The 16,445-nt window shown below is 36.5% G+C and overlaps 2 protein-coding genes across 3 annotated transcripts in view; one reads left to right on the top strand and one right to left on the bottom strand.

Moving 5' to 3' along the window:
* The first annotated feature begins 213 nt into the window (after positions 1-213).
* On the top strand, positions 214-15,453 carry hook1 (hook microtubule-tethering protein 1). Of its 2 annotated transcripts, none has more exons than XM_079888634.1 (22): positions 214-354; positions 2,838-2,923; positions 3,533-3,593; positions 3,694-3,744; positions 4,061-4,193; positions 5,049-5,116; positions 5,217-5,279; positions 5,386-5,469; positions 7,227-7,390; positions 7,576-7,716; positions 7,812-8,013; positions 8,546-8,656; positions 8,792-8,879; positions 9,243-9,309; positions 9,858-9,998; positions 10,221-10,308; positions 10,581-10,612; positions 10,692-10,774; positions 10,970-11,070; positions 11,372-11,473; positions 11,618-11,686; positions 13,997-15,453. In XM_079888634.1, the coding sequence occupies exons 1-22, from the start codon at positions 313-315 to the stop codon at positions 14,150-14,152; spliced, it is 2,133 nt and encodes a 710-aa protein (XP_079744760.1). In that variant the 5' UTR covers positions 214-312; the 3' UTR covers positions 14,153-15,453. The 2 variants fall into 2 exon arrangements, with proteins under 2 accessions (XP_079744760.1, XP_079744759.1); XM_079888633.1 differs by having other exon boundaries at positions 3,533-3,605.
* LOC307168615 (uncharacterized protein) overlaps positions 15,411-16,445 on the bottom strand; it is a 14,537-nt gene continuing 13,502 nt past the window's right edge. Inside the window, exon 19 of the mRNA XM_079888744.1 lies at positions 15,411-16,422. Coding sequence (XP_079744870.1) covers positions 16,247-16,422 — 176 coding nt within the window. The 3' untranslated portion in view covers positions 15,411-16,246. The remainder of the gene's footprint in view (positions 16,423-16,445) is intronic.

Raw genomic sequence — 16,445 nt, 5'->3', positions numbered from 1 at the left:
GTTCACTGCTCTGCCAATCTTCTCAGATCTCTATTTAGATTGGCTGCACGGTGTCCTGAACTCAACACACCATTGGTGTTTTATTTCTTGCTGTTGCGCTCTTGATCCCATCAATCCCCAATCCTTATCAACGCATCACGCGCTGTGTCAGCGGCGTGCATTCAGGAAGCCTTTACGTATCAATTTGTGCGTAGACGCAATTGACGTGAACGTAGCGCTGGAGAGCGCTAGGCAAATACACTCGCAGGTGGGAAAGGGAAGCGCATTGTTGACAGGTGGACGGAAATATTTGCCCGATAGCACAGACGAGAGATGGATTTAAATAAAACGCTATGCGAGAGCCTGATTGTTTGGGTAAGATCCTGTCTTTTAGTGTAGCTTGACGATCACCAGAAGCAGGAATCGTTTATGTATCCTATCTGCGATCAGAGCCATGACGATAGCGTTAAGTTTCCTGTCGCAGGTAGTCTTTCTTTCTGGATCCATGGTCCAAAAATACCGGAAATAAGACATTTCGATGTACACCTCATGTAAACCAAACGGGGTCTGCGGTGCATCATTACAACATTTACAAATGCGCTCATTTCTCCACGCGGCACCCGTCCAGCACGCGACAATATAAAAAATAGGCTAATAATCAAAACGACAAACTAGACTCAGAATGCGGTTAAACATGTAACAACACAAACAGTCACAGCACAGCCAACTCATTCCTCATCCGATTTAGGTGTCTAATCTGGTTAGCTAGAGCATTTGTGGAATGTCTCTTATGCAATGAGATATTCCCAGTCTCAGTTTAATATGATGTCGCTTTGATTGTTGACTGCGGCTTATGATCGCGTACGGCGCGTGCTTGCGATTCTCTATATTTTGCCCTGGTCCATGGCTGTGTTTACATTGGGTCTGCACCAGGGCCCCTCTAAATAGTTCTCAAAAAGACTTATAAGGTTCAAAAGACCACTATCTTTCCTAGATCATAATCTCTAAACCTGAGGTGTCTCTGTATTTTCATTCATTCTGCTGCAATGAATGGCATATCTGTGCTTATAATGGTTAGGTTACCTGAATGTATGGCACATTTTAAATGCAATATTTGTTTGCTAGTATCTCAGAATGACATTTATATAGTGATATCTAATGCTTTAGTCAGAACTGCACACCCAAATTTGCCTAAATTGTGTTTTTTGTTCAAAAATCTTTTTAAAACTGATTAAATATTTGAGTCATGAACAATGTGTTTAAATAAGATTCAGTTGTTAAATAACGTGTTTAAAATAAAATAAAGACTTCTATTTTTACAAATAGTTGTATGTACTGTAGTTGTACCACCTGACATGGAAAGTGTGCCAACCTACCCATTCTTGAAATTAGCAGTTTTTACCAGTATTTGAGAGAGATCTGCAAACCTTTTCACTCTGCCACAAGGATCAGTTGGGGTCCTCTGGATGATGCATTACTTTCATTACCATGTCAATTTATAATAAAAGAGCCATGTTTGCAGTTGTGCCACCCTGACATTTGAGAATATACCAATTGCTGGACAAGTTTTTGTATTATCTCAACAGCTTTAAAACTACTGATATTTATCAAATTTGTTTATATGAAAGGTTTCAAACATAAAATATTGCCATAGTATTTAGTTTTAAAAATGTTATTATTAAGACACCATTTTAAATTGTTTTCTTAGTCTGTTCATTTGTTCGGACAGTTGCACCTCCTAAAATGTTGGAGGTTTAAGATAACAAAACATAAAATAATATGTATTATTTAAATGTACTAAAAATTCAAACTAAATAGGTTTTATTGACTAAAGTGATATACTGTATGTCATGAATTTATCAAATTATTGTAAAAGGAAATAATGTACTTGGACACAAAAATATGCATGTCATGTCATTGACCCAAATATAAACATTAACTACATAATGGAGCATTTTGTTAATGTTTACATCATTGTATTCTTTTAGTGGGAGTATATGTTGCGTTTATTAACCTTTGTTAATGTTACTTATTAAAAATATGATTGTTCATGTTAGTTGACAGTGCATAGTAAATGTGAATAGATACAATTTAGATTTTAATAATGTATTAGTAAATGTAGAATTTAAAGGCATAGTTCACCCAAAAATGAAAATTCTGTCATCATTTACTCTCCCTCAAGTTGTTCCAAACCTGTATGATTTCCTTTCTTCTGCTAAACACAAAAGAAGATATTTTAAAGAAGGTTGGTAATTAAACAGTTGCTGGTCCCCATTGACATCCATAGTATTTTTTTTTTCCTACTATGGAAGTCAATGGGGTCCATCAGTCGTTTGGTTACCGGCTTTCTTCAAAATATCTTCTTTTGTGTTCAGCAGAAGAAAGAAAGTCATACAGGTTTGGAACAACTTGAGGGAGAGTAAATGATGACAGAATTTTCATTTTTGGGTGAACTATCCCTTTAACATTAACTTATGTTAATAAATGCTGTAGAAGTATTGTTTATTGTTAGTTCATGTTAACTAATGTAGTTAACTAATGTTAACAAACAAACCCTTACTGTAAAGTGTTACCATCAAAATAAATTAATGGGGCTGCACAATTATTTGATATAAAACCGAAATCTATAATAATAGTTATAATTAAATCTTAATTATTATTATGCATATAAATAATGTGTCCTTAAATTATTGAAATATAAACATAAATCTCAGGGGGTACATCAAGTAAATATTTTACAGTTCAGCTGACAAAAAAGTTTGGAAACCCCTGTAGTAATACATACTCACTGTAGTTTATCATTGTTTATTCTTAGTACTCTATACCCATGTTTCCTTTCTTTGTATGTGTGGCCTCAGCTGCAGACCTTCAAAACTGCAGCGCCCTGTAAGACCGTGGACGATCTGACCTCAGGGTCAGCCATGTCTCAAGCTCTGCATCAGATGTGAGTGTGTTTACATTTACTTGACATTTATTCATTGGCGGATGCTTTAGTCCAAATCAACTTATATTGCTTTCATTCTGTGTATTTGATTGGTATGAGTGTTCCTTGGTAATTGAACCCATGACTTTGCCATTGCTAGCGCCATGTACTACCAGTTGAGCTGCAGTATTTCCTTGACTCATTCATTTAATTCATACTTGACTGTGTTTTACACTTTTCAGTTGCCTCCCACCTTCCTTTTCCCTTCTTGCTCTACTAAATCAAATTAGTTCTTTCCAGGTCAGCATTACTGATTTATATCTCAGCTTGTCAGTGTTTGAATATTTTATGACTTTGGGTTGTTGGTTGTCCAGAGAGTCATATTACCTGGGTTTTGATGTATATATTTTTTTGTTAAATAAACATTGCTTCAAGTAGGCTATAGTGAAATTTAGCATATATTGTTCTTAAAATCTGAGAGTGTGATTTAATTCTGATTGCATTAAAACAGGATGGGATGGGGACAAAACATACATGATTTGATTTTACCGACTGATCTGAATGAAAGCATCTGAAAGTGTCTGAATTAGATAAGACTGAACTGCACTGATCAATATTTTTCAATTACAGAGATCCTTCATGGTTCAGTGAGAGCTGGCTGTCTCGTATTAAAGAGGATGTTGGAGATAATGTAAGACTCAAGGTACATTTATTTTGGTGCTTAAATCTAATTTTGAGAACATGTCAAGTATATGTTAAAGTTAAAGTCTTTGTTTCACTTCATTTTACAGCTGAACAACCTCAAAAAGGTCCTGCAGATGATTATTGATTATTATAATGAGGTAATTGACAGAGGTTTGGTTCATTAAAATGCTTGTTTCTGCTGTAACATGCCATTAGTCAGACTTTAAAATGAAAACAAGGAATTAACCTTTCATTTAACTATTAACCCATGCCGACAGTCACATGAATGTGTGTAATTGTTGGGTGGTTTAATTATAGCACATTCTGTATGAGCTACAGATATTTTAAAACCTGCAGTTTTTTTTTTTTTCAATTTTAGCAAAGGCACAATGACCATACAATCAGATTCATTCTAATAAAGAATCAATTCTTGTATGTGTAATCCTTTATGTGATCTGATCCCTTTGTGTTCAGGTTTTAGCTCAGCAGATCACGGATTTTCCTCTGCCTGACCTGGTGCGTGTGATCGAGCAGTCTGATCAAGTAGAGCTGGGACGCCTCCTACAGCTCATCCTAGGGTGTGCAGTCAAATGTGACAGGAAACAAGGTAGCAAAAGGGATAGATCACCCAAAAACCTTCAGTCATACAGACATACAATCAAACACTTCTCCTCGGGGGAATCCCCATCGCCATTTTGAAGTGTGTTCTTCAAGTGGACTAGGGAAGTTTATTAGGACAGACCCTTGAACCCTCAGTTTTGACTGAGAGAGCGAGTCTACTCATATGTACACCTCAACATTATTGTGACGTCACAACAGCAACTCGCAGTGCCCGCACATAATGTACACACAAGTGATCAAGGGCTTATGGTGTTCCATTTAAACCCATTGTAAGGGTTCCGCCAGTAGTGGGCACTCTTGCAACGTAAGCAATGACGTACTTCCAAGTGAACGAGATGGAGGGAAGTTAGCGAGGACTTAAACTCAGCCATGGTCGACCTGAAACGGAAGTTACGATAAACGTTTCTTCTTTATTATGACGTAGGCTATATATCTGAGTGAAATGGTTTCTCAAACAAGAAGAAATGTATGGTGGGACTTGATTTTGTCCTTTGGGAATTGATTGTTGTTGCTTACTATTGCTGTGATCAGATTGTCCTGCCCATACCCGAAAAACACAGAAGAGAAGAGATGTAGTTGCAAGAGGGAAGGGAAGTTATTTTAGTGAAAGATTGGGAGGGCATATGTTTAAAGCATAATAATAATTATAATGTGCACAGATAAATCATTTGTGATAAATACTGCAATATTCCTTAAAAAACAAGAACTGTCAAGTTTGATTTCATGTTGAATTTAAAATGTTGTAATTATTCACTCTTCCTCATGCTGTTTCAAAGCCACATGCTGCTATTTTTCTTGTGATATATCTATATTTCATAATTTTTGATTGTTGTTTGTCCAGAGTATATCCAGATAATCATGACCTTGGAGGAATCTGTACAGCATGTGGTGATGACTGCCATTCAAGAGGTCAGAGGCCTTTCATTTTATTCAGATATTTTTATGTGGCCATAAATTCACCTTAATAAAGAATGAAAATGAATTCTGATGGGGTTTTTATTGATTACAGCTAATGAGCAAGGAGACTATGTCTCAGATAGGAACAGAACCTCTTGGAGATGTTGAACACCAGGTAAGAAATACAGACATATAACATCATACCATCCGAGAACTGTGTTGGTATTGTTATTAAATATAGTATCTTGTAATATTTTTCTCAATGATATTTTTTTTGGTAGTTAAAGAAAGCCTTGGAGGATCTGACTGAGGTCATAGCAGAGAAAGAAGAGTTGGCACAGCGCTGTCAGGAGCTCGACATGCAGGTGAGATTCCAGTTTGTCAACTACTTTATTGTCAAAGCATTTGCATCTAACAAGAAACAATAATATTAGGGATGTTAAAAGTCAAGTCACATTTATTTATATAGTTCTTTTTACAATACATATTGCATAACCGAATCTGTTATGCAATCTTTATTATTTAAAATGACATCCCCAATATTCAGCTCAATTTAGTTGATTTAATGAAAGATTGATTGTGACAAAAATGGTGCTTGCATAGAAACCAAAATGAAAATAAACTCTTTGTTTTAGATATGTACACAGGTGCAGAAATATTTATAAGCTGCATACCTATAAAAAGGCATTGACAGCATGTTTTTGCGTCTGTGTTTGCAGACTGTAAGTGTCAGCTCAGCGAACAGCATTTCTGCTGTTCTGTTCGTTCACCTTCATGGATGAACTGATTTTGCCTTTGAGTTCAAGTGTTTTTGGTTTGTCTGTGCGGAGGCTGATGTGCTTTTAGCTTTAACAAAGAGGTTAAATATTCTGTAATGTACAGCATTTTCATTAAATGTTTAGGTATGTATTTCCTTTTTGGAATTTGTGGTAAATATAAATATACACACATTTAAAGGTACTTATTGTTGCTGGATTTGTACTGCCATGTTAACTTTCCTGCGCACATAAATGGGTTAGAAATTCATGTGTTGCTGATTCTTGACAGATTGAGTTAAAAGTATCCATGACCAATGAGAGGTAAGTATAAACAAATGCATGGCAACCTAGCCTAACTAAAACTAACCAATCTAACCACTGGCAAACTGTGTGTGTGTGTGTGTGTGTGTGTGTGTGTGTGTGTGTGTGTGTGTGTGTGTGTGTGTGTGTGTGTGTGTGTGTGTGGGGCAAAAAGAGCTCATGGGTTCAGTGCTAAAATGAATGGGTTATCAGGTTGCTGTGGTTTTTATATTTTGGGAACTCTTAAACAAGAAGAGTAAAAGCCATTTAACATTCCTAACATTAACAGTGGATTTGTTTTATTTGCTGAATTAATTATTTTCAATTCAATTTGAAACTGCATCAATTTGGAGTTTATGTAAAAGGAACATTTTTGTTTGTTTTTAGTGGTTTTTCTTTCTTTCTTTATGGGGGGGTTAATAGTTCAACAGCACAGGGTTTTAAAAATGTAAACCTAGTTAATAAATGTAATCATAATTCACACTATATTAAAAAAAATCCTTACTTCATGGTCTATATATACACTGCTATTTACAGGTTGTTGTTTTTTTGACAAAGTAATACTTTTTATTTAGAAAGGATGCGTTAAATTGATCAAAAGTCACAGTAAATACATTTATAATGTGAAAATGTATAATGTTTTCTACAAACAAATATTATGATAATAGCAAAAGGAATGTTGCACCAAATCAGCATATTAGAATGATTTCTGAAGGATCATGTGGCTTCGAAGATTGAATGATGCTGAAAATTAATTATTGCCATCACAAGAATAGATAACGGTTTATCTAATATTTAAATAATATAATATTTAAAGTTATTACTGTATTTTATGTATTTGTCAAATAAATGCAGCCTTCATGAGCATTAGAGACTTCTTTCAAAAACATTAAAAGATCTTACCGACTCCAAACTTTTGAACAGTAGTGTACATCATAATCTACAACTCTAAATGCAATCCTACATTCAAATATGCCATGGTATGTGGGTCATTCATGCCTTGACATAATAAACATCAGGCTTCCAAGAAAGCCCTGGTTTTGACCTTTTTGCCCTTTGATCAGGTGACAATGCTGCAGGAGGAAAGGAACAGCCTCCTGGCTGAAAATGACCTCTTGACTGATCGAGCCAATCAGCTTGATACGTTTGATGACCCCAGCACTCCATCAGGGAGGAAGCACAGCCAGCTACAAATACAGTTCGAGCAGCTTCAGGAGGAGACCTTCAGGTACAGCTTCATCTAACTTCACATATCCAAACTAACTGGCCAAATATCATCTCAAACGTACTTGATATTAACCTGCTGTTGTTCTGAATATAGTCGTTGTTGCATAAGTAGACAAACATTTAAATAATGAACCAAGCATGGGTAGAATGTCTCCATGAATCACAATGAATGTGTGTAATATCCAGACTAGAGGCAGCCAAAGATGATTATCGCATCCACTGTGAAGAACTGGAGAAACAACTAGTGGAGCTTCAGCATCGTAATGATGAACTGACCAGCTTGGCTGAGGAGTCACGAACACTTAAAGATGAGTTAGACATATTAAGGTATGTGCTGGGTCGTACGTGTTTCCATATGTAGTCTTTGCCAGTATTCTGTTTGGCTGTTTTGGGAGGTCTTTGATTCATTTGTGTTTGTTTAGGAGCTGCTCTGACCGGGCAGTGAAGCTAGAGGCTTCCGTTGAGACGTACAGGAAGAAGTTAGAAGATCTAAGTGACCTCAGACGGCAAGTGAAAGTTCTGGAGGAGAAGAATATGACCTACATGCACAACACGGTCAGCCTTGAAGAGGAGCTGCGCAAGGCCAATGCTGCTAGAGCTCAGCTAGAGACTTACAAGAGACAGGTACCGTATAAAAGTGTTACCAGGTTTATTTTAGTGTTTATTGTCATTGTTTATGTGTGGGTTTTTTTTTGTGTTTTTTACCTGGACATTAAATAATTGTCAGAATATACACTACTGTTCAGTTTGTTGTTTTTTTGAAAGAAATTAAAACTTTTCTTGAGCATCAAATCAGCATATTATAATGATTTCTGAAGGATCATGTGACACTAAAGACTGGCGTAATGATGCTGAAAATTCAGCTTTGCCATCACAGGAGTAAATTACATTTCAATATGTTAAATTCAACAACAATTATTTTTGTTTCACAATATAACTGTTTTTTCTGTATTTTTTAATTAAGTCTTGGTGAGCATAAGAGACTTCTTTCAAAACCGATAATTTTAATAGTAACTATTTAGTCACTATTTAACAGTAGTGTAGAAATAGTGACCAAAATCATATTGGAGTATTTTATATAATATACATAGAGGTTCATACACAACTTCAGACTTGAAAGTAATATATCAACATTACATTGTTTCTGTAACTTCAGGGTCAGGAGCTCCACAAGAAACTGTCTGATGAGTCCCGTCGGGCTGATAACCTGGCCTTTGAGATGAAGAAATTTCAGGAGAAATATGATGCTGTACTGAAGGAGAAAGAGGTAGACAGACACATTCACATGCACATGCTCAGACAACTAACACTGTACATTAGATGATTTAATGCTAACGTGTGTCATTTCTGTGCCACTAGCGGCACCAGAAATAAAAACTCTGTGATAACTTTTTTTCATCAGAGGATCAGCATTGAGCGGGACACTCTCAGAGAGACCATTGAAGAACTGCGATGCACACAGGCCCAACAGGACCAGCTATTACTCGCAGGTACAGTATGACTGCAGAGACCACACCTGGAAGTGTTGCAATGTCCTACTAGGAAATTATTCCATTTGAATGAAGACGGTCGCTCACAGACATGAATTGGTACGGACAGGCTCTGCCGAGTGCGATAACAGTTCTTCCACTCCTTCAAGGAGGGATTTGTTTGGCATAGGCAATTTAAATTCAACCAAATCAGCTCAGAGGCAGTACAGCCTATTACATTCGTATTCTGACCACAGTGCAGCCGTGAACCTAGCGATTTCAGTGATCTGTTTGGGTCACTTCACAGCTCAGTAAACCCAAACTTAAAATTTAGTTTTGCAGATAGTATGAAATTTGAACTTGTTCTTATTTCACACTTCACAGAAAAATATCAAACAGGAAGCCCAAGCCATGATAACCTAGCAGCTGAGATGTTGCCCATTGAGTACAGGTATGATGCATGTATGAGGTAAATCATCGCACATAACTGTTTTCTATTTGAATTTTTTTCCTGTGATGGCAAAGCTGAATTTCCAGCATCATTACTCCAGTCTTCAGTGTCACATGATCCTTCAGAAATCATTCTAATATGCTGATTTGGTGCTTTTAAGAAACATTTCTTATTATTATCAATATTGAAAACAGTTGTGCGGCTATTTTAGTGGAAGCTATTATGCACAGTTTTTTAGCATTTTTTGATGACTAGAAAGTTCAAAAGAGCGTAATTCAATTCACATTTATTTGAATAGAGCTTTTCACAATACATATCGTTTCAAAGCAGCGTTTTTTGTTCATTTAACTTAATTTTGTGCAAAAAGCAAATAACGAGTGAAGAGAAAGACTTTTAAATGGCTGTTATTACCACTGTTTATAACATCACACTGGAAACACGGTCATTAGGAAGACTAGTATTTGTCTTTGTGATTCACATACATCTTTTATGCATTAAAAATTTAGGACACCTATATGTTAATGCGTATACTGTATCTGCTTCTCCAGGGAGAAGTTCATCCGTCTGCAGCATGAGAACAAGATGTTGCGGCTGCAGAAGGAGGAGTCTGAGAACGAGCGCATAACTGAACTTCAGGTGCAGCTGGAGGAGGCCCGGCGTGGACGGAGTCAACTGGACACTGAGAAAAGGTACAGATTGGCATAATACATCAAATAGAAACCATACTGTACATTCAGAATGCATTTTTAAAAGTTGTACCATTTTTAACTCGACACGTTGTGTTAAAAACGAGTGCCCTAGTTTTAAATAGCAAGTTTAATTGATTTTATGTTGATTTAATGGGTATATTTTCATTTAGTCAGTTTCAGTCAATCTGTAAAAGCCTTGTGTATTGTTTTCTGCGTATTAAGGTTGAACAGTGAAAGAATCAGCGAGCTGCAGCAGCAGGTAGAGGATCTGCAGAAGGCCTTGCAGACACAGGGAGCCAAACCTGACGATGTAAGTGTGTGTTTAGGCCTCTTGGTGGTGCTGGTCAGTGCTACATAAACATGCACTTTGCTAAATCATCTGGGCTGTGTTTCTCAAAAGCATAGAGAGCTAAGTTGATCGTAGAGACCATTGGTTTTTCATTCTACTTAGGCTTACGATGCTTTTGGGAAACACAGTCGCAGTCCTGGTCTTTCATTTGTTTTATGTACAGTATGCTTTTACATTTCTGGTGGTAGTGACTTTTCATTTAAAAGTCACATTGCTTGTTTCCTTTCATACAGTCTCATCTGAAGAGGAAGCTGGATGCTCATATGTAAGTTTAGACATTTGATCAGATTTTTTATTTGATTTGAGCGTCTTATGCACCTTCTGAAGCTGATTTTTTTTACCAGGGTGCAACTGAATGAGGCGCAAGATGAAATCATGAAGAAGAAAGAGCTGTTGGAGGACCTTCAGCCAGACGCTACCCAAACCAGTTAGCTTCCAAATTTTGATCTGACCCTATATTTGACACCAAATTGCCTTTCATGACTTCATAGACAAGAATGAGTCACACTCACTCACTCAAACCTTGATGTCCAGAGTGACATTATGATCCTCTTTGAGTCAGACATCAAATCCTTTCAACTTTAAAATACCTCTCAGTCATAGAGATAAATGTCACTTTCAGGTGTGAAAATGGACGAGCTGGCGGCTGCGCTGAAGAAGAAAGATGAGGACATGAGGGCGATGGAGGATCGATACAAGATGTACCTGGAGAAAGCGCGTGATGTAGTTACATTAACTTCAGCTCTCAAATACGTGGCTTATTTTGCTAGTACTGAATGACTTGTGCTCTTGCATGTTACAATTTTGTAGTCATTTTTAAGTCCTCAATATTTTCATGTTATTGAATTATGTTCAATTAGGAGGAACCAATTAAAATGTATTTGACATTCTGTAATTTTTTTGCATATCAATTAACTACAATTTTAATCGCACAATATAGTATGCTTTCTTGCATAATTTGGAATTTTTTTAAAAGATTTACATCTTCCAATTTTTAAATACATCATATTGTGCGTTCTTTAAGGTGATTCGAGCTCTGGATCCCAAGCTAAACCCAGCCTCAGCTGAGATCCAGTTACTGAAAGCGCAGCTCTCTGAGAAAGACAAGAGGATCAATGCTCTGGAGGTAGAGAAGCCATCTCTTCTTACAAAATGCTTTATTATGTTATTCATGTCCAGCAATTTCAGGTTTAGTTTCTCATTCGCAATGTCATTCTTTCCAGTTTGTTGTTCCTTTACTCATGTCTGTTCTTGTGCAATATTTACCCAGCGGGAGTGTGAACAGGCCAAACTGAGGGAATATGAGGAGAAGTTAGTTGTGACAGCTTGGTATAATAAGGTATGTTTATAATATACAGTGTCAATTAGCAATGCTGTTAGCTATTTATTTAAATGAAATATGCAGTAAGACATGTATATGTTTATGTCAATTAAATGCTGTAAGGTATTGCGGGGAAAAAAAAAATTCAATTTAACCCGTTAAAAATATTTAACGCAATTAATGCTGCATTGTTTTGTTTTTTTCTGTCGTCCTTTGATCACGCTACCATTCATTCAAGTGCTATTAAACCATTCAAGCGCCATAAGATGCAAAAGAGAACTCAAATCTTTACTGGCGCACAGAAAGCTGCATTGAGTTCTCTTTCAATGGACAAAAACACACAAAATTATGCCAGAATTCCTGTTTTGTCAAGTATCCTCATAAGCGGAGTCTTAAATGAGTCAAAGAGTGTTAAATGAACGCAAAGAGTCGTGAGAAAATAGGATGTGTCAGATCCGTGTCTTTAAGTGACAGCAGTCTAATAAACCGACTGCTGTATGTGATAAATGTTCATCAAAGATTTATCAATCAAAATCACTCACTGTGCTTCAATAAGAATTCATCTATATTTAATTTATAATTTCTGCAGTGAAGACTGTGAAGTGTTTGATAACTTTATTAAATTTCTGTATGAATCCACAATCTACCTGTTAGACCTACCTGAAAATCTTAAAGCACTGTTTACAAGGTTACATGAGTCAAAAACAACGAAAACAATAACTTTTTTTGTGCATTTTAGCAGGGAAGGTAAAACTCTAAAACCGTCCCTCCTGGAAAAAAAACCTTAGTGTTGAACCCGAATATATTAAAGGCACATCTAAATGTGACATTTATTAGTATTACAATGGGTTTATGTGAAGATTGTTTTAAGGTCACTTAAATTCAAATTTGTTATATTTTTAAAGCCTATTAAATGTTAAAGTTGATAGCTTTCAATTATACTGTAATGTTGAGTGGCTATAGGCCTAATTCATTTCTAATATTGAGAAAAATTGAGTGATACTGGCCTTCATTCATAGTGCTTAGTAAATAAAACAAATATTTCAAATATACTGTTGTTTCTACATTATTTTGGATTACAACATAACGCAAAAGTATTACAACATAAAAATATATTAAAAACTTTAATGTTAGGTGCGATTAATCGCGATTAATTACAGAAAAATATGTGATTTAATTCGTTAATTTTTTTATTTTTATCGATTGACAGCACTAATATATATTTATAGGAAAATCACTGAAAAAATATCCCTATTACCTGATATTTAAAACTGAAATATTTCTTAAAATATCTATCTCTGTGACGGCTGTAGATTCTGTAAACTTAAATAAAAAATAAAAAAAACATTTAGCTAAAGCCGGGTGCACTCTGTACAGTTTTGGCCTCAATTTGGCCGCCCGAGACAAATTTAGCTAGTTTGACATGTTCTACATGTCGCTAGTTTGACATGTTCGCCGACAGCCAATTAATGACTATTGTTATTAAAGGAGAACTCCGGTCAATTTTAACATTGAGCTCATTTTTTTGTACATTTGGAGTGCTGTCAATACAGAGAACAACGACAAAAATCGGTGTTGCCTACACCGAGTTATTCTATTTTTAAAATTTGCACCCTGTTGACTTCAATGGGGCAAGTTTTAAACCTGCTTTTAGCCTCTTAACATCCTTGATGTGTCATTACAAGTGCACAGAAAATGTGAGTGATTCCTTCTGAGTGAACACGAGTGGATCTGACTGCAGTAGATGTGAAAGATATGTATAAAAATGATGTTATTTAAGCCAGCGCAAATACCTTTGTTTACATCCTGTTTTTCGGTTGAAGTCCAAAGTAGTCGATTGCCGAGTTCACGTTCACGTTTTTCGTTGTTCTCTGTATTGACAGCACTCCAAATGTACAAAAAAATGAGCTCAATGTTAAAATTGACCGGAGTTCTCCTTTAAATTTGACCTCAGCTGAAATTCTGCCAGTGTCCGAAGTTTTTTTTTTTCTTGCCACCATTTCAATCCCACATGTGAATGCAGCTCACCGTCACAGAACGTGTCAGAATAATGATGTGAAACTCCAGACGAGTCTTCTTGAACGAGTCTTGACTGTCGTACAGTCTGACATTAATGTGACATGGCTTTAAACTGTGATCATGTTTGTAAAGTCTGACAAGTCGTAAAGGACTATTATATATCGTACAGTGTGTACCCGGCTTTAGTCATTTTGCTCATTCACACAACGCCTTTAAGCATTTTACTGTTTTGTTGAAAAATCAGCAGTGATTTACCTCGTGTTCAGTGTTTTTTAGTTGTTGTTTTGTCTTGTTGTGCAAAACATACAGAGTTTGAACTTCCAGAAGATGGCAATCGAGTCACGTCTTAGTGGGCGATCCAACTCTCTATTGCCGCCCGGCCAGTCCTTCCTGGCTCAGCAACGTCAGGTGACCAACGCACGGCACAACATGCCCATCAACGTGCCTGCCACTTCTTCCAAGTAACCTTGTCCTCAGTACTTCCCCAGCTTCCTGCTCTTCTCCTCCTTTCTCTCACGTGCACACTCAAGTGACCTTAAGTACACTTCTGAACAAGGGGACAAGCATGCCATGATGAACAATAGCATGTCCCCTCACTCTCCACAGTTACACATGTATGTATAATAATGTACATAAGGGGTTGAACTCTGAAGAAGGTTACTCAATCAGCACACAATGATATAAAGTAGCAGTCTTTTTCACTTTCAGTACTAAACAAACACCTGTAAAAGTCTGCAGCAGGGTCACTTCTGAACCGGCATCGATACTAAAGGTCACAGGTCAATCTTTTGTCATGCTAACTCAGATTGTGCGGGATCAACAGGTTCCTGTAATGGTAGCATGCATGCTTTTGCTAGGAATGACTTCCAACGATACACTATGCAGCCGTGGAATATATTTGTAATCGCGCTAGTACAACATATAAAACATTGAAAGCATATGCAGACTTCACATTTTGCCCTAACTAATCAAACTGCTTAGATCAGGAGGAAGATGTATTTGGTGCTGGACACCAGATTCCTTAGTTTGTTTCTTCCTATTACAATGACTTTCTCAGACAACAAAACTGCATTAAAAAAGACTCTTATTGATTAAATCTTAAATCCAGGTGCTTTATTCAGCCAGTTATAGTATTTTATATTCAGTTGACTGTGATAGGACTCTTGCATGCTCTTTTAACAAGCAGAAGGGCCTTTTTATCCACTTAACGTTTCCTGTCTGTGTGAAGACCTCAATTATCAGGATTTGAACACCAGCACAGAATTATAACAGGCCATAGAAAACTGCTGTGACGGCTTTGAATGTGTTGTACGCCACTGTCAAAGAATACATACGTGACTTGTGAAACATAGCTGCATTGTGAAATGGCTTTTGCTGTATTGTGAAAATCTGCCCCTGCTTAGGTTGATTTGACTGAGCTATCTGCTAATAGACTAGCTGTTGCGTTTTGAATAAATATGCTATCAATTCTAAAGGGTAAGGTCAATCATCGCAATCATTTCTGATTTGACTTTTCCGGTGTTTTATTCTGCTAGGCTTTTTGGCCTGTGATGGGTAAATGCGTATGTATTTTGAAATGCTAATATTTATGTATGATGTGTTCCGAGGAAGAAATCTTAAATTTGTGAACTCAATTTTATGAGCACTGTCATTGTTTGTGAGAGATTTTGAATAAAAAGATTGGACTCATGTGGTATTCGAGTAATATTTGGAGTTAAAGAGCACTCAGCCTTCATTTACACATGATGAATAAACTGTTTGTTTTGAAATACCTTCTTGCCTTTTTAATGATCCCAGTGTTGAAGTCTTTACTCACCTCTCACCCCTAGATGGCGCCTAAATGAAATATTTCCTAATTATTTTTGCAATCCCACTATGTGACACTTGTAGTGCTAAAAGTACAGACAATTCTTACAAATCTGCAGATCTAATTTAACTAAATTAAAAATTATGAAACTAAAAAATATGATCTGAAATCTTAAATAGAGCCTATACAAGGAAATATACAATAGTTCCTCAGTCTTAAAATGGCATGGCACACAAACATTTCAGCACATAAACACTGTGACATGAGATTATCGATTTCAGATTATTTATTATCATGACAAAACCTTGCTTATTTGCTGACTAATACCTCTCTCTATGCATTATCTGTTTAAAAACTTGAACTTCATACCTTCACTCACCCCAGAATCTGAAATCTTTGCCAATGGGTAGATGATTCTGTAATGCGTAACTTGACCTTTTCTCTCTTTTTTTTCACCTGGAACTAGGACAATGTTCATCCAGCACTTTACTCTAGTAGTTTTTGTAGACTAGGCATTACTAAGCATGTTTATGCATGTTTCATAAATGGGAGTTAAAGCCGTTTTCTCTCTCACACAATTTAAACAAACAAGAACGGCTGAACTTTTGCATATAAGCGAGTTAGCAAAAAGGGCCATAACCTTCAGATTTGTTTTCTCGAAGATTTAAAATGTTAAGTGAAACATGTATAATATAATTGTTTATAATATTGTTTATTCGTATAATAGTATTCCCAAAGTGAATATGATTTGTTCAGCGTGCCGTTGCATGGATCTTGAAGGGGTGCGGGGTGCGTGCTATTCCTATCACTCCATCGAGGTCGAGTTTCTCACCCTCGGCGGCTGAAAATCGAAATTTTCGGAACAGACTGACAAAGAATAAGAAGATTTCCAGTCTAGCAAGCTGCTCCCCCAAACAGACCCTCTTTCCTGTGAGAGATAGAGACAGAGTG

Source organism: Squalius cephalus (assembly GCF_949319135.1).
Source record: "Squalius cephalus genome assembly, chromosome: 12".
NCBI lineage: Eukaryota > Metazoa > Chordata > Actinopteri > Cypriniformes > Leuciscidae > Squalius > Squalius cephalus.
Note: the sequence above shows the minus strand (reverse complement) of the source record. Positions and strands in the feature narration are given on the sequence as shown.